The 17,560-nt window shown below is 34.8% G+C and overlaps 1 protein-coding gene across 2 annotated transcripts; it reads left to right on the top strand.

Annotated features, from left to right (window-relative positions):
* Window positions 1-6,802: 6,802 nt before the first annotated feature.
* Window positions 6,803-11,959, top strand: LOC113704060 (zinc finger CCCH domain-containing protein 18-like). 2 transcript variants are annotated; one of them, XM_027225698.2, is made up of 4 exons: window positions 6,803-7,114; window positions 7,682-7,993; window positions 10,211-10,271; window positions 10,771-11,959. In XM_027225698.2, the coding sequence occupies exons 1-4, from the start codon at window positions 6,986-6,988 to the stop codon at window positions 11,760-11,762; spliced, it is 1,494 nt and encodes a 497-aa protein (XP_027081499.1). In that variant the 5' UTR covers window positions 6,803-6,985; the 3' UTR covers window positions 11,763-11,959. The 2 variants fall into 2 exon arrangements, with proteins under 2 accessions (XP_027081499.1, XP_027081500.1); XM_027225699.2 differs by lacking the exon at window positions 10,211-10,271 and having other exon boundaries at window positions 6,828-7,114; window positions 7,682-7,985.
* Window positions 11,960-17,560: the final 5,601 nt, after the last annotated feature.

Below are 17,560 nucleotides of genomic sequence, written 5' to 3'. Positions count from 1 at the left end.
ACTGCTCTGATGCCAATTTGTCACGAACTCAGGTTAATTCTGGAACTTCTTGAATTGAATTGGGTGAATAGGAAGTAAATTGGAGGAGAAGACGAAAGAAGCAGAGGATTGAGAGTAGAGAGAGAGAAAAGAGAGAATCAGAAGAGAGGGAAATGAAATCAATTGCCAGAAATTTGTTATTTTCATCACTGTGGGTCCCACTTATATAACAAATCCTAACAACCTCTGTCTGGTAGCTAACAACCAACTTAACAACCTAATTACATCATTAATGGAACGACACTGTTTGCTAGTAATGAAGCTAAGCAGAAACTACACCGTTTTGCTAATATCTGAAGCTATACTGACTAATGCTCAATTTGGCATTTATTACACTTAAGACATATATTTTGCATCCTGACACCTACCTATTAAAAGCGCGAAAGGTTGAGGAACAATGCCGTGTCATCCCCCTGATGTTCTATCGGCTCGATCGTGAATTGCTCCCAATCTCTGGAGCAATTTTGACATTTGATTCCTCTTCTTGATCTTATAATAGTAGTAGTGTACTTTGTATTCAGTATAGTTGGGTTCAACTTCGAAGATATGTCTTACTCCATTGATATTTTTGTTTTTATAATTGATGATCTATTGTTCATGCTTTCTTCCACTCTATTTCCTTACATCTACTAGATTTAGTTTGTATCAGCTTAATTTTTGTTTCCATTGTTTCTCCTCCATAAAGGCCATATTAATATTTCAAAACTTTTCATCTTGCCTTTTGCTCCAAATTTTTGCTTTTTTGTCTCTCTTTTGATAACTATATAACTATTAATATTTTGAAACTTGGACCGAGACTACATTTTTTAGTCATTCGAAAATATAAATTTAGATTAACTTTTTAGTATGAGTTCCGCTTCAAATTTCTCCTACATTGCTCACTAAAAAATCTGCTCCAAATTTTGTCTACACTCCTGAGCCCAAAAAAAAATTATAAAGGGTCCCTTGAGTGGCCACTTATATAACACTTTTTGCACAAATTAAAAAAAATTAGTATTATTTTGTTCCAAATTCAATTGAATATTTTAATACCAATTTTGTTAGAAATTCTTCTACATTACTGGAAAAGGAAAAGACGTATGGTGAACTTTGTCTACATTCCTGACCAACAATAAATAAATAAATAAAGGGTCCCTTTTGTGTCCACTTATATAATACTTTTTGCAAGAATTCATTGCTCTTACTTTTATGCATCATTTAATTACTTGCGTGAAAAAACAAAATTTTAATATAATTTTGTTCTAAGTTCAATTGAATATTTTAATACCAATTTTGTTCAAAATTTTTCTATATTACTGAAAATAAAAATGAAGTATGGTGAGCTTTAATTACTTGTGTACATTTTAAATAGTCAAAAAGTAATAATAGCAACAGATGATTAAACAAACAACATATAAAGTCTTGGTAAAAAATAATAGTGAGCATTAATTACTTATGTAAGTTTTAAATAGTCAAAAAATAATAATAGCAATAGATGATTAAACAAACAACATATAAAGCTTCCTACATGTTTCTCTGAGTTTTTCACTCTTTAAATGGCTTTTTTCCTAACTATTACTTTGTATTAATAAACATAGCGTAAAGAAAAATTCCAGGATAAATTTTGTTCCAAATTTTTCTATATTAGTGAAAGATGCTTGCTATTAATGAACATAATCAATAATATAACAAAAAAATTAGGATACATTTTGCTCCAAATTTACTCTTAGCGAAAGGATTAATTTTTCCTACACTGACAGTATATACACTATCAGCATTGGATGATTGACAATTATGAAAAATTTGAATTTGAAATTCAACTTTTGCACACATGTCATGAATCCAACGATGATAGTGTATACACTGTCAGTGTAGGAGATATTTACTCTTAGCGAAAGGATTAATCTTTCCAACACTGACAGTGTATACACTATCAACGTTGGATGATTGACAACTATGCAAAATTTGACTTTGAAATTCAACTTTTGCACACATGTCATGAATCTAACGATGATAGTGTATACACTGTTAGTGTAGGAACGATTTACTCATTAGCGAAAAATGAGAACCTTTCTTGATTGGACACCTATTTAATGCTCTTTGGATGTATTAACTATTACTATTTTTATGCCCCATTTATTTATTTCTTCGTTGCTAAAACATAATAATAAAGGGTTCCTTGAGTGGCCACTTATATAGCACTTTTTGCACAAATTCAAAAAAATTAGTATAATGTTGTTCCAAATTCAATTGAATATTTTAATACCGATTTTGTTTGAAATTCTTCTACATTACTGGAAAAGAAGAAGAGGTATGGTGAGCTTTGTCTATATTCCTTGCCAAAAGTAAACAAATAAATAAAGGGTCCCTTCAGTGTCCACTTATATGACACTTTTTGTCAGGAATTCATTGCTACTATTTTTATGCATCATTTAATTACTTGCGTGAAAAAAACAGCATTTTAATATCATTTTGTTCCAAATTCAATTGAATATTTTAATACTAATTTTGATCAAAATCTTTCTATATTGCTCAAAAAGAAAACAAAGTGTGGTGAGCTTTAATTACTTGCGTACATTTTAAATAGTCAAAAAGTAATAATAGCAATATATGATTAAACAAACAACATATAAAGTCTTGACAAAAAATAATGGTGAGCTTTAATTACTTATGTATGTTTTAAATAGCCAAAAAATAGTAATAGCAATAGATGGTTAAACAAACAACATATAAAGCAAAATTTATTATTTCTTGACCTGTTTCTTTGAGTTTTCCCCCTCCTTAAATGACTTTTTTCCTAACTATTACTTTGTATTAATAAACATAATTAACAAAAAATTCCAGGATAAATTTTGTTCCAAATTTCTCTATATTAGTGAAAGATGCTTGCCATTCATGAACATAATCTAATAATCTAACAAAAAATCAGGATACATTTTGCTCCAAATTCTTCTATATTAGCGAAAAAATAGAAGTTTCCTTGATTGGACACTTATTTAGTGCTCTTTGGATACATTAACTATTACTATTTTTATGCACCATTTATTTATTTCTTCGTTGCTAAAAAATAATTATGCTAATTGTTTTTTGTATTAAATGCGCTGAGCACCAATTGTTTCAATGACTTTTAGATAATAGAAAAATAAATGTTTAATAGTTGAAAATGGCTACACATAGAGAATGCAAGGCTAATTTATTTTTACCTGCTTGCTTCTTTGAAAAGCTTTTTGCTTGATAAATTGTGTCCTAATTACTCCCTCCATTCTACTTTGGTAGTATTTGTTTGCACATAGTTTAAGAAAAGCTACTTAACTTTGTTAAAAGAGTAAATCCAGTCTAGTATTTTCTTAAAATACCATTAAACCAATATCAGAAGTATAACTAATCACCATACCTCTACATTAATTACAATAACAATACTATAAAAATTGTACCATTCAAACCCTAAATCTAAGCAATTGATGAATAAAGTAGATTATACTCATTGATAATAAAGTACATTAAATATAGATATTTTTAGAGAAATTAAAATTTAATTATATTTTTTAATTGAAAAGTGAGTCCTAGGTAAGGCTCACAAACAAGCTAATAAAAGAGCTCCGTAGCGGCGAACATCATTGGTCCGATGCTTCGGGTGAAACTAATTCGCTAATAAAAAGCATTTTCTAAGATAAGATCTGCGTGAATTGGAGTGAAACTATAATTTAGGACAGATGAAAAATAGACTATGAGTGTGGGACGAATGGATTACTTTGTATTGATATTAATAAATGAATGGTGTAATAAAAGATTCCATGAATTTTGTTCCAAATTTATAAATTTTATTCCACATATTTTCTGTTTATATTAAAAAAAATAAAAAAAATCTCTTGATTAGACACTTATTCAATACTTTCTAGACAAATCTACTATTATTGTTTCTGGACATTATTTGTTTATTACTTAATTTTAAAAGCATAATAATAATAATAATAATAATAATAATAATAATAATAATAATAATAATATTATTATTATTATTATTATTATTATTATTATTATTATTATTATCTTTTCCATTAGATATGGTGAATTCCAATTAAATAAACATGACATGATTAAAAAAATCATCTCATAGCTTTTACTCCAATTTTCTCTAAATTTTAAAATTTTTCCTTTTTTTTCATTTGAATTTAGTTAAACAATTTAGTGTTAATTATGCTTCAAATACCCCTCAGTTCCTCACAAAAAATTAAATCATTTATAATTGAATATGCTGAACTCTAGTTGAATACAAAGCGCATGATTAAAAAAAATTATTTTATATATTTTACTCCACATTTCTCTACATTTCACATTTTTTCCTTTTCTTGTTTAAATTTAGTGAAATATTTTACTATCAATTCCACTCCATATCCCTTTGTATTTAGATTTCTCTGTATTTCAGATTTTTTTCCTTTTTTCATTTATAAAATAATTAAAAAGATCCCTTTAGTTTTAATGTTCTTTACACACATTCATCACCACTATTTTTATCCATTATTTATCTATTTCTTCATTTCAATAGCATAACAATAATTTTTATACTATGTCATCATCTTTAATTTTTCAATTATTTTCCATTTTTTCCTCTATTTTATTTCTCCCCAATGTGCTTTTTCCTCTGTAATTTCTATTAATAAGCATACTATAGCGGACAATTGCATAATAAATATTTTTCTTTTAATAAATATTTCGATAAAACATATTTTTCCTGTTATCATAAAACACATGCCAACAAAAAAAAAAAAGACACCATCATCACCAAATCATGGGCAACCCTACATGAAGAGCAAGGCAAAGCCGCCTAGTTGGATATTAAATGGGAGAACCAAGACCATATTACTTTAGTACATGATGTCACTGTAATATATGATGTAAATTAAAAATGTAATAAAAAAAAAATGCAAAGCGTCAACTAATATGTTAATCACTACTGTCTTTAATTCTTCAAATGATATTTTTCCTTTCACAAAGGCAAAGATGAAGTGCTAAAAGCAGTGAGCTATTGGCATTAAGGCATGGAAAGCTTTGAAGATGAATTTCTTTCTCTGATTCCTTTTTACTTAAATTTCTTTTCATTTGAAATATATTAATAGAGAAAAAAATAATTAAGAACGAATGAACGACGAAAATTCAAGCTTAAACAAAGTGTATACCTTCCTTTCACTCCATTAATTCAAGGGTAAAATACAAGGAACCCCCTTGTGGTTTCGCGAAAAGACATCTTACCCCCTATCGTTTAGAAACCTCCACATAAATACCCTAAACTTCATAACTAAAGTGGAAATTGACCTGTAACCGGGCGTGCGACCTAGTGACGATGGATATGCGAGATTTCTTTGAAAAGACATTGAGTTTCATTCCTAAGCTACCCTTCAATTGCTATATTTCATTCTCAAGCTACCCTTCACGAAGGCTTTGCGGGCTACAGCTGGAGCTGTTGTGTTTGCTGCTGTCTTATGGTTCTTGTTAATTAGCATAGTAGCCAACAATGCCTCTGATAAGGCAACAACAAGAATTTCATCGACCAGAAACCTTAGCATTTTGACGCTGATAGCAAGTAGAAGCTGTCATCTTCCTCGAAGAACTAAGGTGAAGAGCACTCATCATCTGAAGAACTATACCGCTGCCTTCCGGGAAAAGCACTGGAAATTGGCTATAGATTAGGATTCACATTCACTGGAATTGGAAATTTGTGAGTGGAACTAACTATTGTTCGCTCATTTATGATTCCGACTTCCTTGCATACCCGATCAAGAATTGATAGAAAGTCTCTCACAACCATGAATATTCTGAAAGGATAAGCCTCTTCCTTCGCTGAGTTTCCGTGAAAATATTCTGTGATCTCCTTCACCAGCGTCAGTGCAACACTTTCTTGAGCTTGAATTCTTATAAGCTCCTCCTCAGCCATCTTCATGAAACCACTCATTGATTCAGAAAATTTCTGGCTGCTGCCCCCCGCTGACCCTGCTGCTTCAATTGATCGTACAACCTCAGCAATATTTCCAATTCCTTTCGACAGCTTCAAGACATCACTATTAAGCACTTCAGAATCCATAGCAGCAGCTTTCTTGACATTTACGAGTTCTGAACTAAGGCCCGAAACAACCTGAAGCTGCCTTAACCAAGAAAAAATTGTCAGATGCTATTGGTCAATGTTTCTCTAGTCGCAATCTTCAAGTCTTAGAGGTACACGGTCCACTGGCCAATTTCCCCAAGTACGAAGCCCAATACATGTATGCAAGCCTTCTTAAATTGAAACTAACCACAATGGGGATAGAGGAATATTCCATGGAAACTCCGGAAAGGCTTCATAATCTCCGGTCACTTCACTTGCGAAATCTAAATATTCTCGGGAAAGAGATGAGGTACAAGGCAACAAGTTTTGGCCAACTTAGATTTCTTCGTTTTGAATGTCTACACAACTTAGAGAAGTGGAATGTTGATGAAGGAGCCATGCCCAACCTTTCGGTATTGACAATTGTATATTGCCCAAAGCTGGAGATGGTTCCGAATGGATTGAGATTCGTTAAAACGCTGAGAGAGTTGAACATTGCATCGATGCCAAAGGAGTTCACAGATAAAAGAGATAGGATTTTGACAAAGTCAGCCGGTAAACAGAAGGTAATTTTCACTTTAGTTATGAAATTTAGAGTGTTTATGTGGAGGTTTTTAAATAATAAGGGGATAATGTGTCTTTTCGCGAAACCATAAGAAGGTTCCTTGTATTTTACCCTTAATTCAAACAACCTCTCCCCCTCTCCTCTCTCTCCAAACTTAAAATGGAAAAAAGGCTCTAGAAGAGCAGCTGGAGCTTCTTTTTTCCATTTTAAAAGGAACACTAGACAAAGAATTACCAAATACTAGGGTGGAATTTCTCCCACCGTAATTTCACTCTCAGTCATCCGTAATCCGTTGGGGTTTTCTCTAGCACGTAGGTTGGGCGATGGCGGATGACGACGACGAGAAGGCTCTAGAAGAGCAGCTGGAGCTTCAATTACAGGAGCAGAGAGGTTCTCTCAATACCCTCAACGACGCTCTCGCCCTTGATCCTTCTAACGCCGAACTCCTCGCCGTTAGTTCTCTCTCTCTCTCTCTTCCGTTTTTAGTAAGTTCTTGTCAGAACGTAGGGTTTCGAAAATTCCTCTTTTCCATGACTAATTGTTTCTGTTGTGTAGATTGTTTTTGAAAGATTGGTTAGGTTGGATATTTTAATTAGTTAATAACTGAAAAGATAAAAACAGATTTTTATTCATGAAAATTGCTTATTTGGAAATTGATTCTGTTCCGGCAAATTGAATAATCTAGAGACAGTAAATATTGACTCTTGAGATCTCGATTCTCTGATAAAACAGAGTTATTAGTGTAGCAGATTGTCGTGAAGCCCCGGTTGATTAATCTAGAGACAGGAAATGTTTATTTTACCAAATGAAATTTTTTAATTTTAGTTCATCCTAGGTTGTGATACGGATGAGAAAATCCCATTATACAGGGAAATGAGGTACATGATTTAAATGTTTTATACGAGCCTCGATAAGCACTTATCATTATATACTATGAACTGCCAAGTAAATGCAAATATGTATGTGGGTTCTTGCTTTGCTTGATTGCTGAATGGATTTGTGATGTGCATTTTGATAAGGTCCAAGCAGAGCTTGTACAGGCAATTGCAGATGTTGAGGAAGGCCTTCTCCACCTGAAACGAGCAAGGTTATTGCGAGAGGCTGATTTTGTTCTACAAGGTCCAAAAGGCCATGTCGAGGATGTCAAAGTGGAATCTCTTGATCCAAATGATGTTGAAGTAGAACCAGTGGTAGATCAAAGTTATTCAGTTGGATCTAAGTGCAGATTCCGGCATACTGATGGAAGGTGGTATAATGGCCTCATTCTGGGGTTGGAAGGTTCCAATTCTGCGAAGATTTCTTTCCTTACCCCAACATCTGAAAGTATGTTGGTGAGTACAAGTTTTTTCTTCCTTTTGTAATTTGTCATGATTGCTTTAATATTCTTTTAGATTACCCTTTTAATGTCATTCGCACTATTATTTCCTTGGAGTGCTACAAAGACTCTGATGCTTTCATGAACAATGCATTGAAAATGTTATCTCATATTCGGTTGTAATGGAATCAGGTATCTTGAGTTTGGATTAAAAGCACATTCTAAACTAATATAGATATGCTGTCACATAATGATTTCTGGTCAAGTCAGGCATGGAACTACCATCTTTACATTACAATAATTTTATCTAAGTAATAAAGTCCTCCTTGCACTAGATTTGACCAGAATCCATGGGATCTTTGCTTATTTGAACTGTGGTTCCATGCAGCTAAATTTGTTGCATGATCTATAGCATATAGTTGCAAGCTACTAATGTCTTGTTAACTGGTGATACTGCAGCACATACATTTGCCACTCATCTTGTTTTAGAATACTTAAAGTTTATTGCTTCATTATCAAAATGAAATTGGCGAGCCAAGTAGGGGTGGGGTGCTAAGTTGAAAGACAGACGAAAGCCTCCATTTTCCAGTTGATGTGAATGTGTCTAAAGTTAAAGAAGTAAAGAAATTGAGACTGCAAGAAAAGAAATTAATCAAAAAGAAATCAATTGAATAGGATATCAATGTTGTGTGAGGTGGTTTGAGATAAGATGGGCTTGGTGCTTTTAACTCCCAAGTCAATCAGATCTCCATGATCTTCCAAAGCTCCTGCAGGAGATCTGGGAATAGCGTTTTTCTATTGCATAAGCAAAAGGGAATTTTGGACCAACATGTGAAGAACACTGGATCAAATCATTGAGGTAACAATGTAAAATTTTGTTACCAAGGTTCCAGGTGTTCATTACATGTGTTAACTTACAGAAGCTCATTTTGAATTTCATGGTTAAAGAAAATTGAACTGGATACCTGTAAACAAACAAGTATAGGACCATAAAGATGACTGCTAGATATATGTCAACAGTTAGAGACTGATTTGCATTCAACATTACTTAGTATAAGACCGGCAGACATGTTTCTAATTTTTTTTGAAACAAAAGAGAGGGAAAAAAGGAATTGTAACTAAGTTTTGAAATTTCAAGCCACACTGGACGTAACCTGGGCCTTATGAACCAAACCAATAGAATTAGTGGGTTGTATTTCTTATTGTTATTTTTGGTGCCAAGTAGTTCTGAAGATCTTAATCTTGTGTTGTTCCTTGTGCTGTGTGTTGGTATTACACTGTGAAAGTATCATCTTTCTGTGTATTATGTCTTTTACTGCACCTTAAATTGGACAAAAAATTTGATACGCACTGATGCATAACTTTGTCTTGTAGTTCCTTTTTTGACTCATAATGGCTCCTATTTTCTTGTCTATAGGAATGGATAGAAAGAGTACATGGGAAGTCAGGTCTAGATGTTCAGCAGTTTGAGCACTAATGTTAGATTAATTTGTCTTGAAATTTGTTCAGTTTAAGCTGTTTATTGATCTATCTTTTGTCCTTTTTTGTACTTATCATGGTTTCAAATTTGATGATATGAATATAGCTTAAATTGGAGTTTTTTTAAATCTGTGCATAGACAGACCCTTTATTAGAATGAGTTTGACAACAATTTTAAGTCTATGCTGTATCTTTTCTTTTGACTTACACCATATATTGTATTCTAGATTTACAACTGTTAATCACTTCCCTTCATTCTTACAACGTATACTTCCCATTCTTGGATGCATGATTCATACTGCTGCTAAATCCTCTTGAACTTCAGAGTTGGGATAAGTGAAAGATAAATATAGGTTCTTAACGCCTAGTGAGTAAGTCTACATTTGTAAAGCCTTTTTGAGATCACTATTCTGATTAGGTGCTATTTCGATTGTTATGAACTTCAAATTTGGCATGCACAGAGATCACTATAGTAGGAAGTACAAATGGTGGGATATGGATAATACCTCAGAAATTACTGATGTGCAACTTTTGGAACTTGCACTTTTATACTTGTTCTTCTCCCATTGTTGTTCCTAGTTAATTCAACCAAGTTTTTAACTCTTTGAGGTCCACAAGAAGAAAAATGTGCTTAAAGCTCTATGGCATTGTTAAAACAGGTTTCAGCATTTTTTGTTTTATTATTGGAGTTTTTCCATAGCATATGCTGGCTTTGGTTGCATCATTTTACTAATCCTACACTACCAAAGTGCAGATGTGCAAGTTCTTTCTACAGCAACGGTGTCGATTTGGTAGTAGTTGCCGCTTATCACATGGTATGTTGCAACATAATAGTCCAAGAAATAGATCTGTCATAGCTCAATGGGGAAGGAGTTCTACATTAGCACTTTGGATTAGTTCATCCAGATAAAATGAGCTAACAACACTTGTTTGTGAAATGGGAGAGACATTTTTCTGCTTGCTGGAGGAGAAAATGTGGTGGAATTCATTTTTTTGCCCTTTTGTGGATTTGTGTTTTGTTAAGAGCAGTCCACCTTCATTTATATAGTTTCCTCTTCTTTTCTTGCTTTCATGTCTTATATATGCTTTCTTCTATCCTTCTCTTGCCTTTATCTCTTTCTATTTCAGAGAGGGAAGGAGAAGGGGTTGTATTTGTGGTCTTACATGTTCTTTACCATACTGGTGTCCAGATGGCTGATTCTGTGTAGTTGACTATCTTTCTAGATGTTAAAAATAGTTGCATTCTTTATAATTTGCTTAAACATATTTTCTAGGCTTCCGTCATCTATCATCTATACTAAATTGTTGTTGCAGGTGTTGATGTGCCAATCTCTTCCCTAAAGCAATATATTCCGACAGTATGGGAACAATCACTAGCAGGGTCAAGTATATGGGCACTGCAAGATGCCAGGTTTGGCATCTGGAGAGAAGCTGAACTAGAATCGTGGGATGAGAAGCTCAATCTGGGGCATGTTGTCTTTCGAGATGATGGAAACTCTGCAAAGCTTGGTGTGGGAGCTCTTTCTTTATCAGAATTTGCTGAAGTGAGCGATGAAGAAGATAGTGATTTAGGCTCAGAAGAAACTGATTCTAGTGACTCTGGGGAAGATAACTCCCGTGGTTTGGGATTTCTGGAAACAACGACCTCACAAAAAGGCATTCAGACTGAAACTGCCATATTTGCTAAGTGGGAGAATCACACTAGGGGTATAGCCTCCAAAATGATGGCAAGCATGGGGTATCGGGATGGAATGGGTTTAGGTGCATCTGGACAAGGAATTGTAGACCCTATTCCTGTTAAAGTGCTTCCACCAAAGCAGTCTCTTGATCATGCCGTTGAAAATCAGGAAAATAAGAAGGATAAAGAGAATCAAGGAAAGAAGCGAAGTAGGGGTGGAAAGAGGAAACGTGAGAAAAAATTTGCAGCAGCTTGTAGGGCTGCTAAAGAACAAGAGGAATCTGAACCAGATGTCTTTAGCCTCATAAATACCCAACTTGCAAAGCACGGTGAAACTCTGAATGGTGGATCAACAAAGAAGCAGCAGAACATGGCAAATGGTGCAGGAAGGAACGAAGATAGGAGTCTTCTTGTTGCATATGAAGATGAGGTAAAGGAGTTAAGGATGAGAGTTGAGAAACTAGAAGAAATGGTGATTCGAAACAAGAAAGAGAAGGTAGTTTATGAGGCTGCTATGAGGAAGCTAACAGAGACCCGTAAACTTCTAGCCGAAGCTGAAGCAGCGCATGCATCTGCTTCAAGTGCAGTCATCAGCAAAGAAAAAGAGAAAAGGTGGCTCAAGTTTTAAGGTAAATTTGATATCATACAGCATGTTGTATGTATGTTTTGTCGATAATAGATCTAGCTATGAAATCTAGAACTATCATTACTCAAGGTTACAAGAATTAATGATGGTTTTCTGTTATTTTATGTTGTCTATCTAAACAAGTAGAACTTGCATTATGACACAGCTTCAGTCGCAGTTATGATGGTTCTTTTACCGTGTCTGAAGGTTTACTAGTTTGGTGCAAATTAATAGTCTTTTGTGGTTCTTTTACTGTCGTTGAGGGTTAACTATTTTGGTGTAGATTATACAGTAGTATTTTCTTAATGCCAATTGTCCAGTTTCAGATTTCTTATAAGGCAATCTAACATAGGTTTTCTTTAAATTGTGCCTGATGTCTTGATTTGCTGCTTCGGCTACGATCTTATTTAAATCTTTATTGACTTAAACCCGACATAGCGGAAATGTAGTTACTTTCATTTTAGCTGTAAAAATACTTTTACGCATTATTATGGCACAACTTATATTATCTCTTCTAAATGGGATAATTTCAGAAACCTTTCCTGGGGTGTCGAACAATTTCACTTAGCTCCCTACAAGTTTAAAAAATTATACCGACCTCTTCTACTTTTGTTGTTTAAATAACAATATAGACGCAGTAGTCTAGAGTCATATTGAAATATTGCAAAACACCCATTTGAAATGTTATACTTCAAAAGCAAATGGAAAAAGGTTTACTTATCAATTAAAAAATATATAATTCTAAAGTTCACCCATGCTATGCCCATAGCAAGAGTGTTAAAACCTAACCATATTAATCAAGCAAGCCCAAGTTTATATTCCGAATTCTATAAATTTTGCTATCCCCAAATGCCCCCGCTCTTCCCGAATTGCTACCTCTCCAAATCAACCATAATCACCAACTGAAACACCCTTTAAAAGTCTCTCGCAACCTCATCAGTACCAAATCGACACTATATTGGCTCTGTTAACCAACACCCACATCCCATATTATGAAACCAACGCCTAAAACGGAATAAAACCTATCCAACCACCACCTCATGTCAATATTAAGAGCAACCTCAAGCTCTATTGGTGCTTAGAAACATAGAACAAATTAATCTCCATAGCAAACCACCACTAACAGTTGCAAATCCGCCAAAAAAAAAGACCCCACTGGAAGACATAATAACATAAGATATCAATATCTTAGCACGTAAAAAGACATAATAACATAACCCTCACTCATCCCTGTTCCTCTTCCAACTATCGCCCATCAGTTAGATTTATTTTCCCTATCACACCTATCTTCTTAATCTCCATCTAATTCGAAGATGAAATTCTATCGGCTCCCTCAACTTGTGGTTTTAACAATTTTGATTCTTGAACATATGCAACCCATACGTAGGAAAAAGAAAAAAAGAGCGGTTGACAGTACAATAACGAGGAAAGAGAGAAAAAAAATAAAAAATAAACACTACTGATGGCAGGTTTGCATGATGGTGTAGTTGGTAGATGAAAGAGATGATGGTGTTAATGGATTGAAGACGAGAAGAGGTAGAAGAGAATGGAGAGAATACAAGAAGCATTGTACGCGATGAGTTATTCTAGTCAGTCCTTTTTTTTTTAGCCCCTTTCGTTTGGTTTTATATATCCTTCCCATGTAATAAATTATCAATTAAGTGGAGAATATTTTAGTCATTTTGTTGCATCAAGAGAGGTCAATATTATTTTCTAAACCTGAAGGGAGCTAAGTAAAATTGTTAGAAACCTCAAAGGAGGTTTCTGAAATTATCACTTTCTAAATTATACAATGAAAATGATTGACAACTGTGACGGTCTTTAAACAAAACTAGTATAGGAATATGTGCGTTGCACGTTGTAAGTGTTTGTTCCTTTGATACAAACTAGAACAATTATTCATTCAAAATTAATTACAAGAATAGAAGTTTTAACAATTTAAAGTACTATAGTGCTATCAACTTAGCTCTCTAATACAACATATAGAACACTTGTAAATGTTAGAAAACTTTATTCATTGTTTCTTTTGGTAAGGAAGAAATAGAGAAGTAAAATTAAAAAAGAAAGGAAAATTAGAGAAGCAAGAGCAAATTTTAAAATAAGCAAAATTCCAAAACAGTTTGGTGAGAATTCATGGCATGTGTTTATCGATTGTGTGTCGAGGTATACTACAAGAAACTCTTCAAAGGTGATTAGATGGTTAAAACCAGCTTTGAATGCGTTCAAGCTGAACACAGATGGGTGTTCAAAGGGAAATTCGAGTCAAGGTTGAGGTGGAGGAATTTTGAGTGATAGTTTAGGCTCCTTTGTTATGGCTTACACTTGTTATTTTGGTACTCTCTCTAGCGTGCAAGCAGAGGCCAAAGCCCTATTATTTAGGTTCCGGTCCTGTTTGGAGGAAGGGTATCATCACTTTATTGTTGAGGTAAATTCTATGCTTTTAGTTCATATTCTTCAGTGGAAAGATCATTGCCCATGGATGATTCAGCAACAGATAGAGGAGCTCATGCAATTAAGTCATTATTTTATCTAGACTAATTATTGTTACCTCAAGCTCATAGACTGGCAGATGCACTCGCTAATGCAGGATGTCAAGAGCAAATCACTCAAATTTCACACAGATAGCCCACTTGCCTAGATTAGTCAAAGCCGAGTCACAGATGGATAGAATAGGATTTCCTTCAATAAAAATATGTAAAACTTAGTTGTCACTTGCATTATAAGGGAGTAGTGCTCCTCCTTTAATTTTTGGAATTTCCCGTGTAATTTGGAGGTAAGGTTTATGCTTCCTCTACTTTTATTTATGTTTATGATGAGAATATAAAGACCAAGACCCATTCAAGCACATGGGGAATTGGAAGATTCAAGTGAAGACTAGTTGATTGCACGAATGCTTGAGTTTAGTAGGATTATTTGATTTTTCTCGTTGATTTTGATTATTTCTCATTTTAAAAAGTCTAGGTAATTAAGATAGTTTAATTGCGGCCCATTTGTTAGTAAGTGAGGCCCAAAATCTTCCTTAAGTATGTAGGGTAGTTTGGTCAATTTTTGGATTAGGGTTAATGCTTGTAAGGGCTATAAATAACCCCACTTCCTCTTTGTTTTGGGATCAGTTTTTGACTATTAAATACAATTAGTGAGTTTTCACTTTCTCTTTGGCAAGAGAGTTGCCTTTGAATACTTGAGAATCTTCTCAAGTTATTCACCCGAACTTATCAATCGAGTATCTCCTTGATTGTGGCGTTCTACTACCTCCAATTTGGTTCGTTAATTCGAGTAGTAACGAACCAAATTGGAGGTAGTTGATATTATCTCAACCCGTAACTACTCGAATTAACGAACCAAATTGGAGGTAGTAGAACGCCACAATCAAGGAGATACTCGATTGATAAGTTCGGATGAATAACTTGAGAAGATTCTCAAGTATTCAAAGGCAGCTCTCTTGCCAAAGAGAAAGTGAAAACTCACTAATTGTATTTAATAGTCAAAAACCGATCCCAAAACAAAGAGGAAGTGGGGCTATTTATAGCCCTTACAAGCATTAACCCTAATCCAAATCTTGACCAAACTACCCTACATACTTAAGGAAGATTTTGGGCCTCACTTACTAACAAATGGGCCGCAATTAAACTATCTTAATTACCTAGACTTTTTAAAATGAGAAATAATCAAAATCAACGAGGAAAATCAAATAATCCTACTAAACTCAAGCATTCGTGCAATCAACTAGTCTTCACTTGAATCTTCCAATTCCCCATGTGCTTGAATGGGCCTTGGTCTTTATATTCTCATCAGTTTTAATAAAATTAAGGGGTAGCCCCTGTATGGGGTTTAGCCTTAAAAAATTTTCAAAATAGTTATCATGGAATTTTAATTGATTGGAGAACTACTTTTATTAAGCTAAATTGTTAATTAGTTTAGGTGTACTTGTGTCGCATGTCAAATAACTTCTTATTGTAACTGTTTATAGTTATATTTAATCGAGAACTATATGGCGAGTGAAAAATTAAATTATACTTTTATATGTTCCACATATTTAATTTTTGAACGTTGAAGGTTAATTTATTTGGAAATTTTCTTCTAACTTCAGTAATATATCTTTTTTAATACTTTATTTGTTTATTTTCGGGTTTAAGGCATTTTCAATAAGCTTAATAGTTAAAGACATGTTTAATAAACCATATTAAAATGTAATCAATTTGGAATTGTTTAAAAAGTTAAATCTTAAATGAAGCACTCATTCATTTTTTTTTATAAACTAGGTTTTTCTTTATTGATGAAAGGTAAACCAAAAGTACAAATTTTCCAACCCGCACTATCGCCTTCTCTCCCCCTTTATCCTCCTAACAGATGACATGCCTAACCTATCTAGTCGAATCTCCCCCCTTGCCAGTTTTGGGAACATGCTTAAGTGGTCATAGATAATACACGTATGCTGATGATGAGTGACACCCACATTAGCCAAAATATCCGCTACACTGTTAGCTTCTCTGAAACAATGAGAAAACCGCGCCACATCTTCCACCAGTTTCTAGAGATGCTCTATTTCGCGACGGATTTGCCATGGGCACCAAAAGTGTCGTTGAAGAATCCCCACCAATACCTGAGAATCCGATTGAATCTCAATATCGACGAATCCCTTCTCTACGCACTGCCGAAGCCCAGTTAACATTGCTAGAACTTCCGCGTGCAAACTTGATCTTCTCCCAAAGAACGCCGAGAAAGCCAATATAGGCCTGCCTGATGAATCACACAAGATCTCCCCCTCACCACTCCATCCTGGATTGCTCTTGGAACACCCATCCGTATTCAGCGTTAGACCTCCCATCTCCGTTGCCTTCCACCGCACAAGCTGATATCTAAAGCCGCCAGCTTGTTGACCAGACCAGTCATACAGCTGGGGGAATGAGACCACTCCAAGTCTCTGATTAAAATGAATTTCTATCCCTGACGTAATGTCAAAGATAATGGCTTGGCAAATAGTAACTGGGCACATCCGGATCCCATCAAACACCGTTTTGTTCCTTGCCCTCTAAATGTGTTAGCAAATAAAACTAGGCAACATCGTGAAGATGAGTCGCCTTTTCTCTGACCTCGGAGCCCACATCCACCAAGCCACTACCCGAGCTCGTAGTGCTGACCCTATACCCTTGAGACCATACATGCTAATAAAATAATTCCATACCTCCTTCGCAATCTGACCCTTCGAAAAAACATGTTCCAACGTCTCGCTTGCTCCATCATGACAGCATAGACATTTCGAAGGCATCTGAAAACCCATCTTATATAAAATGTTAGGTAGTGGCAGCCTAACAAGCAACAAACGCAGCATAAAGAAGGAAACTTTTGATGAGATGCGACTATGCCAGATGTGAGAGTGAACGATCGAAGAACTTCGAGCTTGACGTACCTCATCGAAGGCCGATGCCAATGAGAATTTGCCAGATGAAGTCAAACTCCATACTACCTCATCAGTCTGCCCCCCCCTGAGGGACCGGGTGGTGCAAAACAGAAGGCAATAGGTCGAGTGGGATAACTTGGGAGAGCAAGTGTGCATCCCACTTCCCATTTGCAATGAAGTTTGTGAAAGAGAGAGTTGGATTCACCGTAGTTTTAAGAAACAATGCGCTATTTTCCATCCAGTTATCATACCAAAAATGACATGAACCTTTCTGAATCAGCCTGACCATAGATAGCTCCACTTGCCTACTAATATTTAGCATTCTCCGCCATGTCCCCGAGGCATACCGACTCAGTTCAATGACATGGGTGAAGATCTCTACAATATTTAGCCCACATAA

The sequence above is a fragment of the Coffea arabica genome, chromosome 8e, assembly GCF_036785885.1.
Source record: "Coffea arabica cultivar ET-39 chromosome 8e, Coffea Arabica ET-39 HiFi, whole genome shotgun sequence".
NCBI lineage: Eukaryota > Viridiplantae > Streptophyta > Magnoliopsida > Gentianales > Rubiaceae > Coffea > Coffea arabica.
This window is presented reverse-complemented; position numbering and strand designations above follow the sequence as displayed.

Bases quoted from the DNA above. Each gene is read 5' to 3' on its own strand.
- LOC113704060 (XM_027225698.2), top strand. From the start codon at position 6,986: ATGGCGGATGACGACGACGAGAAGGCTCTAGAAGAGCAGCTGGAGCTT. The intron at 7,115-7,681 runs GTTAGTTCTCTC...CATTTTGATAAG, and splicing joins CTAACGCCGAACTCCTCGCC to GTCCAAGCAGAGCTTGTACA. The intron at 10,272-10,770 runs GTATGTTGCAAC...TTGTTGTTGCAG, and splicing joins TAGTTGCCGCTTATCACATG to GTGTTGATGTGCCAATCTCT.